We start from the raw sequence: 22548 nt of genomic DNA on the forward strand, positions 1-22548 counted from the left end.
TACTTCCGATCATCAGCTTCTTGTTGCCAAAATTAATCTTCGATTGAGGAAAACGCAGAAAACTAGAAGGACTTTCAGGTATGATCTGGATCAAATTCCATTAGAAAATGCTGTGGAAGTGAGGAATCGATTTCAAGAATTAGATCTGGAAGACAGAAAGCCCGAAGAGATGTGGACTGATGTTCGTGATATAATACAAGAAGTTGCTACTAAGGTAGTTCCAAAGCAAAAGAAATGCAAGAAAGAAAACTGGTTATCTGAAGAGGCTTTGCAAATAGCTGAGGAAAGGAGGCTGGCAAAAGTTATGGGGGAAAGAGAAAGATACAAGGTTCTCAATGCGGATTTTCAGAAAATAGCAAGGAGAGATAAGAATGCCTTCCTGAACATACAGTGCTAAGCAGTTGAGGACAACAGCCAATTAAAGAACACTGGAGCTCTGTATAAGACAATCAAAGATATCAACGGAAGCTTCGGTGCTAAGCTGGGCGTGATAAAGGACAAACAAGGCAAGGACCTCACTGAAGCCTCAGAGATAAAGAAGAGGTGGCAGGAATACACAGAAGAACTGTACAAGAAGGACCCGAATGTGCAAACCCAACATAAGACGGTTGTGATTACTGATCTCGAGCCGGGCATCCTGAAGAGTGAAGTTGAATGGGCCTTAGCCAGCCTTGCTAAGAACAAAGCTAGCGGAATTGATGGCATTCCTGCTGAGGTACTTCAAAACCTCAACCATGACGCTGTTACCATTCTGCATACATTATGTCAGAAGATTTGGACAACCCTGCAGTGGCCACAGGATTGGAGGAGGTCAGTTTATATCCCCATTCCAAAGAAAGGCAGTGCCAAAGATTGTTCCAACTACCGCACGATCGCGCTTATTTCGCATGCTAGCAAGGTGATGTTGAAAATCCTCCAAGGTAGGCTGCAGCAGTATGTGGATCGGAAGCTTCCGGACGTGCAAGCTGGGTTTCGCAAGGGCAGAGGAACTAGAGACCAAATTGCTAACCTTCGCTGGATCATGGAAAAAGCAAGAGAGTTCCAGAAACCCATCTAATTCTGCTTTATTGATTATGCGAAAGCGTTTGACTGCGCAGATCACAGCAGATTGTGGCAAGCTCTCCAAGAGATGGGAGTTCCAATTCACCTCATCTGTCTCCTCAGGAACCTGCATGAAGGGCAAGAGGCCACAGTCAGAACTGGGCATGGTCTTACTGATTGGTTTCCGATCGAGAAAGGAGTGAGGCAAGGCTGCATACTGTCGCCCTGCCTATTTAACCTATATGCAGAGTGCATCATGAGGAAGGCCGGTCTGGACGAGTCTTCAGCTGGAGTGAAGATTGCTGGAGAACGTATCAACAACCTTAGATATGCGGATGATACCACTTTAATGGCAGAAAGTGAAGTGGAACTCAAGAGACTTCTGATCCGCGTACAAGAAGAGAGTGAGAAGTTTGGGCTTAAACTGAACATTAAAAAGACAAAGATCATGGCGTCTTGCCCTATCAAGTCCTGGAGCATCAATGGACAAGAAGTGGAAGCTGTGACAGATTTTCTGTTCTTGGGCTCCAAGATTACCTCGGAAGGAGACTGCAGCCATGAAATTAGGAGATGCCTGCTTCTGGGAAAGAGAGCAATGGTTAGCCTTGACCGCCTAGTAAAGAGCAGAGACATTAGTCTGCCAACCAAGATCCGTATAACTCGTGCTATGGTCTTTCCAGTTGTGATGTATGGATGCGAGAGTTGGACTGTGAAAAAGGCTGACCGCCGAAGAATTGACGCGTTTGAATTGTGGTGCTGGCGAAGACTCTTGAGAGTTCCTTGGACTGCCACAAGATCAAATCAGTCGATATTGTCGACCATAAACCCTGACTGCTCATTGGAGGGTCAAATTTTAAAGTTAAAGCTCAGCTACTTTGGTCATCTGATGAGAAGAGAGGAGTCGCTTTAGAAAGATTTGATGTTGGGAAAGGTTGAGGGTCGCCGGAGAAGGGGTAGGCGGCGAACGCGTTGGTTAGATGGCATCCTCGAGGCACCGCAGATGAAGTTATGTGATGTTAGGAAGATAGTGAGAGACCGGAAATATATATATATATATATATATATATATATATATATATATATATTGTTACTCAGCTGTATTCGCTGTTTGTGATGAGGATGAAGAAGCGCAACAGACTCCGAGAAGACGACGACGCTGAGTGTTGTGAAATCGGTGCCCTCATCAACGTTAGTTGCGCGGACAGCTTTGGGACTGTAAATCTTCCACGTAACATCTCTTGGTGGAGGTTAATCTATTCGATCCCCTGTCACAAGCTGGATCTCCGCAGCGGCCGCCACATCGGAACCACCACGATGACTACCGACGCCTCTACCTCTACAGGCGCCGCCCCTGCTGTTGTAATGGCCCACCCCCGTGACCCCGGAACCTTCTGCGGGACCGACGACGTCGACGTGGACGACTGGCTAGCCCTATACGAGCGCGTGAGCAAGCACAACAGGTGGGATGCCACACTCATGCTCGCGAATGTAATATTTTATTTGGCTGGGACCGCGCGGGTGTGGTTTGAAACCCACAGAAGACGAGCTAGCATCTTGGGATATTTGCAAACAAAAGCTGCACGACCTATTCGGAAAGCTTATTGGCCGCCACATTGCCGCCAAAAAAGCGCTCGCCTCTCGGGCCCAAACGTCTACGGAGTCATTTCTCACTTACATCCAAGACGTCCTGTCTCTATGCCGCAAAGTCGACCAAGGCATGCCTGAGGAGGATAAAGTCGGCCATATAGTAAAAGGCATTGCCGACGATGCCTTCAACCTCCTGTTGTGCAGGGATTGCTCCACCGTGGACTCTGTGCTGCAGGTGTGCCGACGTTTCGAGCAGGCGAAACAGAGGCGCATATATCACCGTTTCGACCGGCTGCCGAACACGGCTGCTAGCTCCTCCTGTATCGATATCCCGACTCCTCGACCGCCTGCAAACAACAGCACTTTGACACGCATTGTCCGCCAAGAGCTTGAGGCAATGACTCCCGCGGCCTCGCTGTCGCATACACCCGACAACACCCTGGCTACCATACACTTATTAAGGCTGTTGTTCGCCAAGAGGTTGCGAATATGGACCTCCCTTCTACCAACACCACCGACACCACGGATTCAGGACCTGCCCCTCCAGTAATTGCTGCCACCTCAACCAACGCCGGTTTCTCGCCCCAATATCGTTACCGCAACCCAAATGAATGGCGTACCCATGACAATCGCCCCATCTGTTTTACTTGTTCTCGCGTTGGCCACATTTCCCGCCACTGCCGTAGTCGCTGGTACACGCCATCTCGTCAGTACACCTACGTTGACCGCCGCGGAGACTATGCCCCTCGCTATTCCCCACCTCGTCCCGACCAGACCCTTGCTGACCCCGGTTCCACTGTCCGTCCTGCCAACCGTTCACCATCCCCGCAAGCACGACGTTCGCGTTCTCCTCATCCTCGCCGCAGTTCGCAAATGTCCTACTCTGGCCACTTACCGGAAAACTAGCCAATGCAGCTCCCGGAGGTGACACTGCATTTATGACCCGGACTGAAAAGCCTCTGTTGACCCCTGCCCTACAAAATAACCGTATCGACGTCCTTGTGGATGGAGTTCCCGTTTCTGCTCTAATTGATACAGGCGCCCAACTGTCCGTTCTAAGCTCCTCATTTCGTCGTCGCCTCAAGAAAGTCCTTACGCCAGCCGTCTCGTCCACAGTTCGCGTCGCCAATGGCAGCCCTGCTGCCGTGGTTGGCATGTGTACGGCGCGAGTTACAATTGCTGACCGTCATGCCCCAGTGTTGTTCACCGTTCTACCCCCCACGACGTTATCCTTGGCATTGATTTCTTAACAGCCCACTCTGCCCTTATCGACTGCTCTAGTGGCCTACTTCGCTTGGACCTCCCGCTCTGCTCTGAAGACCCCTCCTGCTCACCCCGACTTCGATCAGCACAGTTTAGCCGCCTTCCTCCAGAAACTGCCGTTTACATCCCTATGTCGCCATTCCCACCCGTCCCAGATGGCGACTATCTCGCTTGTCCCATTACTGATGTCATGCTGCAGCGGCACGTCACCCTTCCACATCTAATTGTGCACATCTCCCAGAACCGCACCACTCTCCCAGTCCTCAACTTCAGCTTTTCAACTCAAGTTCTGCCCGAGGGAATTTCATTAGCTTCGCTGTCCCCGATGACCGATTGTGCCATTTCAGCTCTGTCTACAGATCATACAACTGCCGTCCCTGCCAACACCCCCTCGTCGTCCACATCGCGCCCTGATCCGCTTGACAGCATGATATTAGCTGATCTGCAACCTGAATTCGCCGCTGATTTACACAAGCTTTTGTTTACCTACAGTGACCTTTTTGACTTCGGCACCCGCCCATTGGGTCAAACGACAGTTGTAACCCACCGCATTGACACCGGGGACGCCAGTCCTATCCACAGGCGGCCCTATGGTGTTTCGCTTGCCGAGCGACGCGTCATTCAAACGGAGGTCGAAAAGATGTTAACGAACGACATAATCGAGCCTTCCAGTAGCCCCTGGGCATCCCCTGTCGTGCTGGTCAAGAAGAAGGATAACAGTTGGAGATTCTGCGTTCACTACCGTCATTTGAATAAGATAACCAAAAAAGATGTATATCCTCTTCCGCGCATCGACGACGTGCTTGATAGTTTGCACGGCGCCAGCTACTTTTCATCCATCGACCTTCGTTCCGGCTACTGGCAGATTTCTGTCGACGAGAGAGACCGTGAAAAGACAGCGTTCATCACCCCTGACGGCCTCTATCAATTTAAAGTCATGCCTTTTGGCCTATGTAACGCCCCTGCAACTTTCGAACGGATGATGGACTCATTGCTGCGCGGCTTCAAGTGGACGACTTGTCTATGTTACTTAGACGACGTCATTGTTTTCTCGTCCACTTTTGACAGCCACCTCTCTCGCCTTTCTACCATTCTCGAGCTATTCCGCCGCGCCGGCCTTCAACTCAACTCAAAGAAATGCAGTTTCGGCCATCGGGAAATCAAAGTGCTTGGTCACTTGGTTAATGCTTCCGGTGTTCAGCCTGACACTGACAAGATACGTGCCGTCACAGATTTTCCCACTCCGCGTTCATCCAGCGATGTCCGAAGCTTTATTGGCCTATGTTCCTATTTCCGACGATTCGTCCCGAACTTCGCAGTCCTTGCTCGTCCGCTCACCCAACTCCTCAAGAAAGACGTTTCATTCTATTGGGGGCCTGAACAAGTTGCAGCTTTCTCAAAGCTTATTGCTGCTCTTACTACTCCACCAGTCTTGGCCCACTTCAACCCTTTCGCCAATACTGAACTCCGTACCGACGCAAGTGGCCATGGAATAGGAGCTATTCTCGCTCAGCAACAACACGGCCGTACAAGGGTGATTGCGTATGCCAGGCGCCTCCTGTCAACGCCCGAACAAAATTATTCTATTACAGAGCGAGAGTGCCTGGCGCTTGTCTGGGCTATTACGAAATTCCGCCCTTATTTGTTTGGCCGCCATTTTACTGTGATAACAGACCATCATGCCTTGTGCTGGCTTTCCTCTCTCAAAGATCCTACTGGCCGTTTGGGGCGCTGGGCGCTACGATTACAAGAATACACCTTTTCCGTCGTCTACAAGTCCGGCCGGCTTCACCAAGATGCCGACTGTTTGTCACGTCATCCCGTCGACTCCCCTAGTCCTACAGACTCTGACGATGATGCATATGTCTTATCTGTCTCCGCCTTTGCCAACATTGCCAAGGAACAGCACATATATCCTTCTCTGCATTCCATTATCCTCCGTCTTACCTCCGACCGCCCTGACCCATCTCTCGCCTTATTTGTGCTCCACGAGAACACCCTATACCGACGTAATATGCGACCAGATGGCACAGACCTTTTGCTCGTCGTTCCACAACACCTGCGTTCCACCCTCCTTGAACAGTTCCATGATGCTCCCACGGCTGGCCACTTGGGTGTCTCTCGCACATACGACAGCCTGCGCCGACGTTTCTACTGGCCGGGGCTCTACCGCTCTGTCCAGCAGTACATTGCCGCGTGTGAACTGTGTCAGCGTCGGAAGAAGCCCACAATTTTGCCTTCAGGTCATATGCAGCCAATACCCATACCAACTGACCCATTTTCCCGTATAGGCGTTGACCTCCTTGGCCCCTTTCCAGTTTCCACCTCGGGGAACAAATGGATCGCCGTCGCCACCGATTACGCTACTCGGTACGCTATTACCCGAGCCATCCCGACCAGCTGCGCCACAGACGTCGCTGACTTCCTTCTAGAAAAAGTAATTCTTCATCATAGTGCTCCTCGCGAACTACTAACTGACCGTGGCCGCTGTTTCCTGTCGCGAGTGGTTGACGAAATTCTCCGTTCGTGCTCCGTCCGCCACAAATTCACCACCGCATATCACCCCCAGACCAACGGCCTCACGGAACGTCTAAACCGTACCCTCACAGACATGCTGGCCATGTATGTGTCTGACGACCATCGAGATTGGGACGTTCATCTCCCCTTTGTCACATTCGCCTACAATTCATCTGTCCATTCTACCGCTGGATACTCCCCATTTTATTTATTATTTGGCCGAGACCCGTTACTACCCTTCGACACCTCTCTACCCGCGGCAGACGCCACCAGTACTTACACCAGTGATGCCGTCACCCGGGCTCATGATGCCCGCCGGTTAGCTCATGCCAGGCTCTCTGCATCCCAAGACTCTCAAAAGATCCGGTACAACAGTCGCCACCGTGATGTCCACTACACTCCTGGATCTCTCGTTTTGCTGTGGTTCCCGTGCCGTCGAGTGGGCTTGTGTGAAAAACTTTTGCCCCGTTACACTGGCCCTTACCGTGTTTTGCGCCCCGTGACCGACGTCACCTACGAAGTTGAATCTGTGGTTCCGAAGTCCACGTCCACAGCTTCAACCTCCGAAATAGTGCATGTGTCCCGTCTGAAGCCCTATCATCAACGTTCTATTTCGCTAACATAGACCGCACCGGGACTGTGCTTTTCCCGCGGGGGGGTAGTGTTACTTAGCTGTATTCGCTGTTTGTGATGAGGATGAAGAAGCGCAACAGACTCCGAGAAGACGACGACGCTGAGTGTTGTGAAATCGGTGCCCTCATCAACGTTAGTTGTGCGGACAGCTTTGGGACTGTAAATCTTCCACGTAACAATATATATATATAGTATATTTAAATTCCGCGACATGACAAATGTATTTAGTAGTAGTTGTTTGCCAGAGTCTGTCACCAAAGTGTTATTGGCATGATTCGGAATATGTGGTATCATGAATTTTTGCTTGACGGAACCGCAGATCAGGACCATGAAAGAGAAATAGCCAGTAAAATGAGATGAGAATGGAGTGCATTTCGTATCTACTCGAAGAATATGACTAGCAGCTTGCCGGTATCGCTCAACAGAAAAGTATATAAAATTGCATCTTACCTATAGGCACTGATAGGGCTCAAACGTCGAGGCTACGAAATGGGTTTTACTTTAGGTGAAGACAATGCAGAGAGCTACGGAAAGGAAAACGGTCGAGTTAACGTTAAGAGATAGGAAGCGTGCAGGTTGGGTTAGAGAAATTACTCCAGTTGATAAATTGTAGTGGAAATCGGAACAAAGGGGGCATGAGCAGGGCATATAGTGTAAATACCGGATAATCGATGCTCTCTAAGGTCCAATAGAAAGAAAGCGTAGCATGGCGCGGCAGAATGTTGGGTGGGCAGATGAAGCTAAGAATGTGGCATGAGTCAAGTGGTTGCAGCTAGCACAGGACCAGATTAGTTGAAGTAATATGAGAGAAGCCTTCGCCCTGTACTGTTTTGTTATCCTTCTGAAGATGAGGATGACTGTTCGCTAAAGTTTATACGCAGATAGCACTGACTGATCCCCATTGTTGTCGACGCTATACAGGTGTTGATGCAGTATGTCGTCTGCCCCAATGCGGGTTTGCGTACTATACGTTGAAGCGTTGCTTTCAATTACTGCTCCTTACTTTTTCTCTCAAGGCCTGTAAGTTCCGCATGGGAGTAGTTTGTATACACTACGATTGATCCCCTACTAACGTAGGCTTTTGCATCTCCTGGATTATAGCGGCTTGTTCTCTGAATCTTTTCAAGCAATTCAACTGTAGTTGTTTCAGTTTCATAGTGATTTTTGGTGTTGTTGTAGCGCCTGGGTTTTCCCATACTGTGAGGGTGCCTTCGTAGGTTAAAATGAGATACAAAACTGTCTGAATATTTCAGGTAATAGTTGTTTAGACTATCATGACAGTTATGCCTTGTTTGAGGTTTAAGTTCTAGTTCTGATTCCCCTCCGACTTGAATGCTGCAGCAGGCTTATCTGAGTCACAGAAAACATCCGCCTATTTACAGTCCGCGCATTTTGGCCATGATTTTGAAATATTTCACAGAACTATTCAATTTTGTTTATTCTATGCCGAAAACAAAGGAAATCCTAGGAGAAGACTATGAAACACCATGGACCAAAACATGCATATGTCCGGTATTATACTTGAGAATATTGCCTCGCTTGTGATGTGTTTGTACCAACAGAATTAGTCAAGTCAGCTTTTTACAAATCAATTCCCTATTTGAATTCTGCTCTCATTGCTGGATTTCATTAAAGCACAAAGAATTAGCACATTAGGTCGCTCAGGCGTAAAATAGCAACTTCGTTTTTAGGTGCCAAAACTCATTCACAATGGAATATTCAATTGATGATTGTCCTTCTACAAAATAGCCTGGTCCTTGTATTCGGCATCACCAAAGTTTCGTAAAAGCTGCTGCCTATTTTTAGTTTTCAATTATGCAGCAACGGTTTGGCAGCTAGGACTAGGTTTAGTGTACTTCATCCCCAACAAAATTTAGTCTTTTCTCGCAATGGACTTCTTGATGTACATGCAGCTAACGCACCTACCGCACTTTCTCTGAAGTCGAAATTTATGCAACCCACTGGTTCAGTGGTGTGAGATACGCTGCGTGCGTGCTTATGGGGAATCTTGTGTTGCTGAGGGACTTGGACGGGCGTCATTTAGGAGAAAACACTGTTTGAGAAATTCTTCATTGTCCTGAGTGCGAGATTGAGACCTGAATCCATGCATTAGTTTGCGAGAAACTGAAAAAAATTAAGTCAACTTGGTTTTCTCAACTACATATGAAGGGCAAGAAAAGGTCAGTCATTTATGAGCAGCTCCTATTTTCATTTGTTATCGGATTTTTAATAATCATAATCTTAGATATTTGTGTCATAAAGACATTCATGTTTTATAACGCTGGTTCAACATTTCTCTTATGACAAAACGTTGAAATCACAAAGAACTAGAGAAGTTGTAAAATGCCTTTGATTAACAACCTCCACCCCAGTAACGCCGATAAAAGGCGACGAATAATGAAGTACTATGAAATATTACTTCTTAAATTTTCAGGTATATTGAAGCATCTCCTTTGGAAAGGTGCGGAAATTTTGTATTTATTAATCTTCTTAAAGTGTACATCAATCACGGCCCACAACTCTGATTGAGGTAAGGAGATATATTTCTTGCTTTAATCAAAACGTTATTTCTGGCTGACATTGTTTTCGTATTGGTATGCTCCTACAATCAAAATGAATCTATTGAAACCACATCGAAAACCACCACATTCATCGCAGTGGTCACGGATTCTTATGATTATCTGTCTCAGTTCAGTAAGCTGCTTTTTTTTATTGCCAGTAGCGAACTCTGGTAAACGGTTTTCTCATCGCGGCATGTCAATTATTAGCGTTTTTCGTACGAAGAGGGCAACTACGCTAAAAATGACGGACAACAGAAAATGAAAGACAGACGCGCGTAGATTCACAGCTGAATGTCCTGCACGAAAGTAGACATTTGCAATGAACAAAAACCACGGGCTCGAGGCTCTCAGTTTGCCTCTGTCGTAGCCTCGTGTGCAGGGTCGAGGCTCGCTGGTAGTCACAAGTGTCCATTTTATAATAATAAACGTCTCGTAGACCTCGTGTGTATACTGTCACGTAGTGGTGACAAGGTCGATGACACAAATGAAGGGTCAATGATTGCACTGAAGAAACTGTTTATTGGGCTGACTTGCGCCCGCAAAAGAACTAAGCAACTAGGCGGCAATAGCAACAAACGTGCTCGTCGATCGTCGAACAAAGAATGCCCGTCACACTCATCAACGCTCAATTTAAAGGCTGCTCAGAACAATCTAGATGAAGTCGCAAACTGCTACTTTGTGCACCCTGGAACATTGTGGAAACATACGGAAGCGATCGGAATCTTCGAGATAGACCTCGTCGCATCTTTCGCGACAAAGAAAATGGTAACGCGTCGTATCGCGACAACGAGCATGAACAAACACGGGATACAGAATTGATACGCGTGCCAGAATCACTGTGATAAAGCCGCATGCCGGCGGCTGTTAAGAAAAAAACATACAGTTTTGAAGGTTTCGCGGCAATACAATGGCCTTTATGCAAGTACAAGATCGCTGTGCTATCTAGAAGCGCAAGGTTTCACTGGCTGTCCTGTTATCGACGATATGAGAATACTCATCGGGAGACAGATTGATGAAATGTGCCTGTAACCGAAGGCTAAAAAAGACAAAGTGCCTTACGCTTCTCGATAAGAGAGATTTTGTACAGGCATCAGGACCGTCGTACACGAGGGGCGTACGAGGCATATGTTATTATGAAACATACACGTGTGTGTGTGTGTGTGTGTGTGTGTGTGTGTGTGTGTGTGTGTGTGTGTGTGTGTGTGTGTGTGTGTGTGTGTGTGTGTGTGTGTGTGTGTGTGTGTGTGTGTGTGTGTGTGTGTGTGTGTGTGTGTGTGTGTGTGTGTGTGTGTGTGTGTTTGACGTCAGTGCGTTAGAAATGTTCGCATGTTTAATGATTGTGAGGTGTGGTTTCTGGACACGAGGCTATGCCGGAGCTGATTTAATAGCCCAAACACCCAGTATTTTGTACATTGTATATAAGTCATATTTTATGTACTAAATTCATTTGTGAGTCTTCGTACGTACTTTCATTGCCTGTTATCCGTGTTTTTAGCGTAGTTGGCCTATTCGCATCATAGACATCAACCAACTATCCCACCTCCCCGCTCTACTTAGTGTTTGTCCTGCCAGACATTTAGAGGTGAGAACCGTATTGTGACATGTATTATTTTACTAGAGCCCTGCAGTATTGCTCAAGAAATCTCTCATACCTTTGGGACGTTTCCGCGTTTGGGAATTTGTGATATCAGAATACTAAATATACAACCTGCACGACGACAGTTTATGTGTGCTTCTATCCTGCTATTGGTTCAATCTGCTTCAAAATGTATTATTCAAAATAAATTGACATATGAGTTTTTATATGTGGTACAATTCAATTTCACAGGGTTCCACAACCCAAGAATGAACCAACCAAGAACGAAGTCGATAGCAACCTGCATGTACGTGCTGCTTCAGGCTACTCAAATCACATCTTCAACATCCCTTGACATGCCAAAAATTCCTTTTTCTTCTGACACTGTGAGATTTCTGAAAGGTAACGTAAAATTCAAATATTAGGAACAGCAGCAACTTCTGAAAGCCTGAACCAACTTTATTCGTTTCAATGTCTCTATAATGTCGTTCTTGTTGAACAAATCACGAACTTTAACAATTTCTTGAGGTAAACTTCTGTCGCACTCTCCCATGCTTTAAGAATCACAACCGTTTAGAGATTTGCGCTGATATTCTAAATTACTGAAACGGTCGACCCCAAGATGACCACTCCCATAAAGGTGTAATATGTTCTTAGCTGCTGCATACCTCTTCCAGTAGAAAAAGGGAGTACATAAGACTTTTAGGTAAGTCGACAATTGTCTTAAGAGAGTTAGAATACTTTTCGCAGTGAGTGCTTACCGAAGGCTTTTGAATACATGAAACAATTAAAAAAAGTACTCCCTTTTTTCATCAAGAAAAAAAAAGAGACCTTTTTTTTTTTCCTGATGAAAAAAGGGAGTACTTAAGGCATTTAGGTAAGCTGATAATTTTTGAATTGTTTTATCTAATCAGAAGCCTTCGGTTAGCACTCACACTTTAGGACGTATTCTCTCTTGGGGCAAAGTGTTAAGAATTGCATGTTACGCATGAACATCAAATTAGCGGTTCACTGCAGCTATTAAACTTCAACCTTCAGTTTGGTTTGCATCTTATCTGCCGGCCCTTTTCTCCAGGATTGCATAAGGAGCAGCGTCCTTATGATTCCGCGTATTCAAATATAAGTAAGCGGGACATAGCTAGCTTGAAACTGGAATTTGTTCTGACAGTCATGCAGATATGCGATGCACACGAACTCAAGTTCACGGGCTTTCTTTCAGCGGCTTCCCCAGCACTGTTATTACCAGTGTAGCTGAGCCCTCTTAAGAAGATAAAATAAAGTTAAAGCAGTAAAACCTAATCACCACATTCGCAGAAAGAAGGCCACGGCTGCAGAGTATATGCACGAAGGGGCCCACAGCATGAAGAAAGTGGCAAACGGGCTTGGCGTCCACGCGGTTTATATAGCACCACAAAAGTTTGACGGGCAATGCCGAAGGAACAGTGGCAAAAGCCACGGGCGTAGTTTATGAAATCCCGATCAGTTGTGTATGTACCTGTGCATGTTGGCCAAACAGAACAATGCGTGAATGAGTGCGCAAGGGAGTATGCTCGGTCAAATCGTAATAGAGAAGAACGAACTTGTCCGATCAATTCTTTGCATGCAATGGATGTGAGCGTTTGCTCAAGAGCATTAAGCTTCCAAGGAGAAGAAAAGATAAAGTAGCTCATGAGGTATGAGAAGAGTACTTAATATAAGGAATGGGCGATCAGTATATCAGTGACACTTCGGTAAAGATCTACAATGCGGAAACTAACTTCATGAGCGGCTATTGTTGAGGTGTTTGTGCAGTCTTGATTTGCAATCATACAATCCAAGTCACCCCTGATTTCGACATTTGTCATGCTTTATATCTAAGCCTCAACGACTTGAATAAACTCCACTGACTGTTCGTGCTCTTTCTGTATTATTCATGTTTTTCGTACGACTGTGCTTTTGCACGCGCAACTCTTTATTAAGCAAAAGTTGATGATGACGATTAGCCACGATGTTTAACATATGAATGGGCAAAGTAGTTCATGACACAATATATTGGACAGCATTGTGATGTACCGTGGTCTTACTGACTGTCACTTTGTAGACATCTGCTTTGAACCTGGTTTTAGGCGAGTAAAGCGATGCTTTTAATAAGTTACCACGGTGGATATGTTTTCATGACACGCAGGTGCGAGGGTCCTGTGCTACTATCTTCTCTTCCTGTAATTTCATTTATTTATCATTTATTGCTTACATTACCATCAGTGCCTTTTGTCATTACACTAGGGAGGGGAAGAGTTATGTGAACAGTTTTACATGCTGGCAGGAAAAAAGGACCATAACAGAAAGTATATTATAGCATAATTTCATGCAAGCAAGAACAAGCACATGTATCACAGCAGTGCGGCAAACATTTTATGAGATTTTGATGAAACAACTTTTTGGGGCAGCTTATTCGATTCTGTAAAAATAACAGCGCGAACAACGGGGACGAAGGCTAGAAAAGCACTGGACAAGTGCTGACTGTGAACTAAAGTTTACTCATAGGAAATACGCATTTAATAGTGGTTAGGCAACAACCGAACAACAAAACCAGAAGGCACGTGCTTCTATGTTAGGTCAAGATAGGAAACCTCACAGTCACGCAGGAGCAGGGATGGTTTTCTTCTCACTTGGCAAGTCTCGACGATTAGCCTGGTAAACTGTTCGGGTTGTGTATACAAAATGTCACTATAGTGTCAGAAGGGAAAACAGGATTGACACTCTCATCAATTATCAATTAAAATATTGGTGCGGGTAGAGTCTAATGAGTTAAGATGTTCTCTGAGTCATGTGTTAATACACTATCCCATTTGACCAATGTATATTGGACCACAGGATGGAAATAATTTATAAACTAGCCCCTAAAAGCACTATAAAAGGTATCTATCGTGCTTAATTCTCCCAGACGCTACAGATTTATAAAATTGCGGGCCTTATTACCTGTAGCACTTCAGGACATTAGGCATGATATGAAACTTTTCCCCGTGCTTGCAGGGGGTAGTTTATAAAATATCTCTGTTCTCTGCTCAAATATACATTGGTGAAACGGGCATTGTATTAACACACGACTCAGAGAAAACCTTAACTCATTAGACTCTACCCGCCCCACTAATTTATCTGATCATTGCCAAGAGTGTCAGTCCTGCTTTTCTTCCTTATACTAAGTGGCATTTTGTATAAACTCCCGACCAGTTAACCAAGAAAATCGTCGAGGCTTACCAAATAAGAAAAAAAAATACAAGATTGTTCTTTAGCAAAACATCCCTGCTCCTGCGTGACTGTGAGGTTGCCTACCTTGACCTAACATAGAGCACATGCCTTCGGGTTTTGTTATTCGGTTGTTGCCTGTTCCCTTATTAAAGCGTGTTTCTTGTGATTAAACAATTGTATGGTGTCGGAGGCTGTCTTTTGTGCTTGTTTAACCTGCATCCCTGTTGTCCGAGTTGCTATTTTTTGGACAATATATCAGCAACTCGCGCGCTTAGCTATCGTGTTTTTCCATTTATTTATTGTTTCTGAAAAAAAAAATAACATTTTTATTAGGTCTGTTCTGCATTTTATTTGTTATACTTTAAGTGTATTCTCTTCTTGCTGCTCTATAGTCTGGTGGCAATAAATAATGAATACAGTCAATACCTGTTTTAGAATTAAATAAGTTGTGGAAGAATTTCAGCCTTAGTATGTATCTACATTCTTATTGTGAAACCCATCCTAACAATTTCGGCGCTGTTGAAACAATGAAATTCCAGCTGTAATCATTTGAAACAAACCGAACAGCTAGGTGTGGAACCATGTATAATTTTACAATATCATTTTTTAGTTCTAGGGTCCCACACTTTACTTGCGTACTTTAGTAAAGGCCTTAGATAAGTTATGTATAACAATGCTGTATTATTGAAAGGAGAGCACTTGGAATTCCTGCGTAGGAAGCATAAGCATGACCTGCTTTCGAAGTGATGTAATTAATGTGGCTATGCCTACAGAGACCTCAGTTAAATAAACACCAATCTATTTTTAGTCCGTAACAGACAACAAATATACTGAGGAAAAACTCTAATCATCCGTTAGGAGTAAAATACCTTAACATTAGAAATCCCTCATTCACTGTTACTCCTCATTCGCCCAGATATTTCCTACATGCCCAACTAGCCATTTCTCGCAGCACCAATGAGAGAGGTGTTCCAGAATCATTGCTGGGCTCACGTCAGTGCTGTTGTCTTGCCTGTTTCTGTTCTGCTAACAGTATGTGTCATTTGTCCACGTAATACCTCATGACTATATGCGAATTGGAAACCTCGAATCGCAAGAGGCCGACTCTCCATCCACACAAGAGAATACATTACCTTTGCGAACAACTAAAACCAAGAGTACAGCACATAATATAGCAGTTGTTTAGGGCTGTACGTTTGAAGCTCTAGAGCACTTGTTCCGATCGTATATTTTTAGTATCACATCTTTTTAGCTCGGCATCAACACATCAAGCTGTAGAACGAAAGATGAGATGTGACACTTTAATAGGTAGGAAGCCAGAAATCCGCACCAGAGCGCGTAAACGGCAGAGTCGAATTACCTATAATCTATTATCTAGATTTTTCATGAGAACCTAAAAGAAATTGGCATAAAAAGCCTATTGTCGAGATACAACTTTACAAATTATCCCTCAAACTGGCAGTATATTGAGAGAAGGAATGGATAGTGTACCGTAGAAAAATGGGTAGGAATGTTATATTAGTAACGTAGTGAGGATTATGTGGATGCGGCTCGCAATGAGCAAGGGGAACTGCGGATCACTGAAAGAGGTCATATTTCCTAAAGTCTGGTGTAGACAGGCTGGTAGTGAGGGTGACTGAGAACTTTATTTTGGAGATGTCACCCTCCATATCTTGTTTATGCTGACATGCGCAAAACACCTCCTTGCAGATGGTACCTGCCATTCTGGATCCGTTTTCTTTAAAGGTCAAAACTACACTGGTGACACTTGCGCAAGGTTGACATGCTATGGTTCAGAACAACGGTTGACTATTGAAACGTAAGTTTTGGTTTGTGCACCCATGCGTTCTATTGAATATGGAATGCATGCCCATCTACATCTTGGCGTCTACAAATGCATCAGATTCATCAGGATACATGGAAGTGACCGAAAAAGGTGTAGAAAATGCCGGCGTTTGATGTTAAGCGTGACATAATTTTATCTAGATGACGGTGAGCTTAAGGTGACCTCAAGATCGAGCGGAGTCTATATCTGAGCCTAAAACGAGAATATCTGCGGACCGAACTGATTTAGCCCAATTTAACGACACCTGCTCGCTCTGCAATCCCCGTAGAAGAATGGCATATATCCTGTAAATTGTCTGTGTGCACCTCAAAAATGGAGCGCTCGCGGTCACCGTAGTTAAAGTAATCTGAAGATGAGCGAAATTGGTGGCTAACCTTATTTATAGTGTGACCGCATATGTGAACACCTCAATGACCTCCTAAATATTTTGCTTTGTCCTGATATTACCGAAATGAAGCTCCAAACAAATTTAACGCCAGCTCAGGGGTTCTTTGCAACATTAGACAGGTCGCCACAAAATGCTGTCCACCATACTCCTGGAATTTGATTTCGTCCGATTTCTGCCAAAATCGGTGTCCACCGTATTTCTCTCTGAAGCATCCAGTTGTGGTTTACAATCTCACAACACCATGCAAGAACAAACAAAGAATTCAGAATGTATCTGCGCGCCAGAATCCGAGTGATAAGGTCGCAAACGAACAACAAATAACTGTTTGAAAGGTTTCCGCCAATATCCTGACAGTGAGATCCTGTACAGCTTCTCAGATCGTATATGTACTGTGGTCGATTATTTCGAAGCCGAAATCGTCTGTGGGTGGTGTAGGCTAACAGAACAATATGCGTGCCTAAAAAGACGACTTCAAATAAAATGCGGTGATTGTTGTTAGGTAATGGTTGTATACTATGGCTATGAATTGATTATCATGAAGGTCGTGTCTATTGGTGTAAAGGGAAACACGGTCGCTGAATGCAGTGACCCACACAGAGCCCTTATTCATAGCTGCTAATACTCAAGCCGTGCGACAGCACAGCTGGCTCGTTCCCATTCTCAACGGCCCTAAGGCGGTATGGCCGTTTTTTTTTTTTTAAGTATGATGCACGTACTTCTAAACCAGAAGCTTGGGCATGTTGGTAATCCATTTTGTATAACAGCGCAAAAAACCAAAGGGACGGAGGAAGACAACAATACGAGCGCTGACTTTCAACTGACAAGTTTATTGCATACCTGCATCCATATATATGAACACGTTCACACAATAAAAGAAACAAGAACAACTAAACAAACACTGGAAAGTGTAAGAATGCAATCGAACCATGTGTCATCCAGAATTTCACAACGCATCATTTTCTCGTGTTCATAAATCTTACTTCACGTTCCGATAAAGCTATAGACGCGCTGCTGATACAAGTTTCCTTTATCCTGCTGATTTCTTTTGCTTCTGAAATCTCCCGAACTGTCTGATCATTATGCCGATTGATTATTTTTGCTTCCTCTAGAAATGGCTGGCAAGCGTCGCGTTTACAGTCCCTGCAATGTATGCCCATAGATTCTTTTACCGTACCAGTGTGTGGCTCAGTTGGAAGAGCAGCGGACTCGTGGGTTCGGTCCCCACCACCGGCATGTTGTTTTTCCTTCTACTTTGTGTGTACTTTGTGTGTCTTTCCACTAAAAAGATTACATTACTCATTTATGTGATTACCGACGGCAAAACTAAAAAAAGTCAAAGTACAATTCCTAATGCTTTCCTTGGCCTAGCCGACTGCTGGCTTTTTTCCGACATATATATATATATATATATATATATATATATATATATATATATATATATATATATATATATATATATATATATATAGAAGGCGTTTTGTACACTGTCGAGTTCATAGTTTTCTGGTGTTCCTCCCACGACGTGACCCTCGGATGGAACTTCTTGTCCAAAAATAACGCCGTGATTGATTGCGCCCGACCTGAAGTGGAAATTTCTGCACTGTGCGACGCAGAAGCGGAGCGGCGTCTAAGAGGGGGATACCCTGCACCTGGTTCAGAGCCTGGTGCTCAGTCGCGTAGGCTACGCCCTCCCGTACTTCAACCTCAAAAAGGAGAAGTGGAAAGTGCTGACATCATCATCAGCAAAGCTTACAAGACAGCCCTGCACCTACCAATGAACACCTCCAACGCAAAACTACTAGCTCTTGGAGTTTACAACACCTTCGAAGTGATCAAAGAAGCCCAACTGGTCACGCAGAGAGCCAGGCTCCAACGGGGCGCTCGCTTCATAGGCGATTGGGCCTAGGCGGAACTGCGCAAATCGAGAATTGTACTGCGTGCATACCCGACGCAATTCGCCAGACGCAATAGGTTCGCTCCCTTCTCTGGAACATGGACCACAACTTGCATGTGGCCCGTAGTGCAACCCAAACGAAGAATGTACAACAAAATCGGGCTACAAAATCCACAACGGTATACACGGACGCGGCTCCGTATACAGGAAGCTCGCATAACAGCACAGTGGCGGTAGCTATTAATTCCAACCTAAAGGAATTACGTTGGAACCTAAAGGCTAACGCCTCAGTCAGGGATTGCGTGGTAACCAAAGGGGAGGAGCTGGCCGTTGCTCTAGCGGTGGTAGCCGGGTATCGAAGCAACACATCCTCCACCATACTTACAGATTCGACAGAAGTGTGCCGTAACTACATGAACAGCCGCATTTGTCTCGCCGCGCTCAGGTTACTCTAGAGCGCAACCCCGTCAAAAGTCACACACAACATCTAATGGGTGCCAGGAAATACTTTCATAGCGGGGAACGAACGCGCCGACGAAGTAGCTCGAGGGTATACGATTCGGGCGTCCTACCAATCAGACGATCTACCCGAGTGAGTCAGCCCTACATACTCAGACATTTTGAACTACTATAAGGGGGTACGGAACCGCTATCTGCCGCCTCATCCTGATCTAAATCAACAAGAGGCAGTGTACTGAAGAAAACTGCAGACAGGAACATTCCCAAACCTGCATATCCTTAGCAAGATTTACCCGTCGCAATATCGGGACACCGGCCCGTGGTGTGGTAGCAAACCTTCGTTATACCACATCACGTGGGATGCAGTAACAATGGTAGCTTTCGTAAAAATCCGAGTGCGGAACAATGGGAGAGCCGGCTCTCCAGCGGCGATCTGGGTTGCCAACTAGGTCTGATCCACCACGACCCGCGAGCAGCAAAGCTCAGCGGAGCCCTAGAATAGGGGCACCGACCCTGTGAAAAGAAGGAGGATGGACCTCTTCTTTCTCGTCTACTACTAGCACAAGATCTTTCTAAGAAAATAAACGTCTTTCCTATCCTATCTTATCCCCTGGCCCTTACCTGTGGTGCTAATAAAGAAGACAGATGGTTCGGTTCGGTTTTGTACCGGTTACCGGCGATATCGGTTATTGGTTATCGATATCGGTTATCGAGGATAGAGAAATATCTTAGGAATCCTGAGGTGATAGAAAATGACAACCGGAAGCAGAGTACGGCATCGTAGAAGCTTTGAGGTTGGAGCAGGCGGGCACTCTCAAATGGATCAGAACCATGCTGACGTCTTACTGGCACCGGCGACAGACACGGGAAATATGACCGCGGATTCCGCAGGAATAGGAACTGGACAGGAAGGACGTAAGAAGGATCAATAACGGGGCGTTTGAGAGCACGGGGCTATTGCAGCCACCAAACCACACACAGGAGCAGGGCAAGGGGAATGGACGGTGACAGGTGGCTTCGAAACAGTTTCAGCATTGGTTGAGGGTCGCCAGGCGATAGCCGACGTGGCTGGTGCCGCGGCCGGCGAAAGCGACGAGTTTGTCCCTGATGACGCTGCGCAAAGCTGAAGTAGCTTGCGGGAGTTGAAGGAGCTGGAGGAGGCAGATGATCTTTCTGGAACTAAGCTTGCTTAATCGGAGAGCTCATCTCGTATAATGGCACGGATACTGGAGCGGAGTTACCGTCAACGTGGATGCCGTCATTGATCTTTAGCTGCATGCAACACGACTGAAGTTCGTCCAGGCGTTGCTATGTAGTGATAATGTCAGATGCAGTGGAGAGGTTCTGAGCCAGGAAGGTGTTGAAAGCGACTGTTCTGATGCCCTTAACAATATGGCGAACGCAGTCAGATTCCGTCAAGAATCATCGACTCGGCAGAAAAGGGCTAAAACGTCATCGATGTAAGAAGTGTGACACTCACCAGGATGCTAAAGACGGACGGCGAGCTTCCTCTTAGTCATATCAGAAAGACCAGATGGCATACAGAAATATTTTTGCAGCTTCTCAGCGAATGCTGGCCAATGAGGAATGCGTTCCTTGTGATTGAGAAACCAAGTTTTTGCCACGCCAATCGAATATACTATAATGTTGAGTAGCTTGTGGGTGTCATCCCAGTGGTTCAACGAACACAGTCTGGTGTAAATATTAAGCCAGCCTTCGACATCGTAGCCTCGATGGCCGGCATAGAGCTGGGGGTAAAGCTGGTATCTGGTGACGGTCCATGCAGGTGTAGTCACTGCTGTAGGGGCAGACGCCGGGAGCAGGCGGGCTCCATTGCCCTCGTTCATACCGGAGGGCTGTGAGGGCAAGCGATCGCCGGAACTGAGTTCCAGGGGGAACTGTAGACCGGTCTAAGACGAGAGGCTTGGGATTCTAAGGATACCTCCGGCACTTATGAGTCACCGGCCGAACAAACGTCTTTAATCCAGCCGGCATCTGGAACTCCACGTGTCATCATGCGAACACTGGTGAATTATGCCGATGCTACGCATGTACAGATGAAAGCGATGAAAATTCTGGCGCCGCCACTCTCACAATATATATATATATATATATATATATATATATATATATGAAGCAATGAAAAGCCAACAGTCGGCGAGGCCAAGAAAGCCATTGTGAATTATTATACTTTGTGTTTTTTTTAATTTTTACTTTGGTAATTATATAAATGAGTAATGCAATCTGTTTAGGCGAAAGATAATTAAACACAAAGTAGAAGGAAAAACAACGTGCCGATGGTGGGAACCGAACCCACGATCTCCTAATATTGCGTCCGGTGCTCTTCCAACTCAGCTACATTGGCCGCTGTCCAACCTGCTACTTTCTTGGGTATTAGTGCTGTCAGATATATATCATTCAACTACCTACCACAGAAAGAACCTCTGCATTGACAGAATACGTACTATAAAAAAACATTGTCAATTTGCACAAGCGGTATGTCAGTTTTTGACTGGAAAGAATCTGCACAATTACAGATAAAGTAAATTGAGAAAAAAATAAACAGTAATTTCTCGCAGAACAGCTTCAAAAATATTTCTGTATCTTTCAACAAATAATATTATAATCTATCGGAGGTGCAAAATAGGTCCTCTAATTAAATGGGCAAGACAAATAGGTCATTTGTACAATGATATAGAGGTTGGATGTGACCTATACGATTTCGATTAGTTTATGCAAGCTTGCATATGCAAATTTTACCAGCTAAATTCGATCAAGATTTAAAAACAACCAAGCGCTTTAAAATATTAAGAACGTTTTGCGTTATTAAAAGCATATTATAGTCTACCTCCCGTTTAGTTTTGTTCATGGGGTTTTAGGTTACAAAGTGCCTCAGGCTATTAGAGATGCCTTAGTGGAAGGTCACAGGGTGATCTTTAACCTGCACTGGCATCACACAGCACATGGTTTCTTTTCGCCGCCATTCCAAAGCGGCAGCCGCGGCTGGTATTTGATCCTGCATCCCGCCCAAGTTGAGCGCCCTAACCACTGTACCACCACCGCGATGCGTTATTTACCTCTGGATAAGCTCGTTACATGGTGGTATGTTCTTTCCCGTTAGTGTATACATTATTGCAAGAAACAATCATTCACCTCGTCCGAACTTGTGTTGTAGGTTCATATCTGCAACTGAAAAGGCGTCCGCAACGCCAAAGTAAATGGAATAAATAAGCCTTTCACCAGGAGCAGATTAGTATGCTCGAGAATATCTGAAACACTCCACTGCCCGCCCTATATTTGATCGAGAGCTGAATATCAGCAGGGATGATTATCTGAGGGTTTCGAAGTGCTAAAGTGTATTTGAAAACTGCCATATTGGCGTCACTACTGGGCTACGGAATTTGAAGCTAAAACAAACACTATGACACTTAGTAGTGTGCCAGCTGTCTCTTTATGTAGAAACATAAACATGCGCTCTAAGACGACAACAAAACAGCCAGGATGGGGTAAATTAAGTTCTATGAGATGTACAGCCTTTGTTAAAAGTATAGAGCC

General features: G+C 45.3%; 1 protein-coding gene across 2 annotated transcripts in view; it reads left to right on the forward strand.

Moving 5' to 3' along the window:
• LOC146194714 (uncharacterized) overlaps window positions 1-22548 on the forward strand; it is a 361541-nt gene that overhangs the window by 13591 nt on the left and 325402 nt on the right. For both annotated transcript variants that reach the window (XM_084597512.1, XM_084597513.1), the window contains exons 2-4: window positions 9476-9571; window positions 11431-11580; window positions 16117-16225. In XM_084597512.1, the coding sequence (XP_084453638.1) occupies window positions 11448-11580; window positions 16117-16225 (242 nt within the window). In that variant the 5' untranslated portion in view covers window positions 9476-9571; window positions 11431-11447. The remainder of the gene's footprint in view (window positions 1-9475; window positions 9572-11430; window positions 11581-16116; window positions 16226-22548) is intronic.

The sequence above is a fragment of the Amblyomma maculatum genome, chromosome 3 (genome assembly GCF_055883805.1).
Source record: "Amblyomma maculatum isolate TAMU_Amacu chromosome 3, ASM5588380v1, whole genome shotgun sequence".
Taxonomy (NCBI): Eukaryota; Metazoa; Arthropoda; class Arachnida; order Ixodida; family Ixodidae; genus Amblyomma; species Amblyomma maculatum.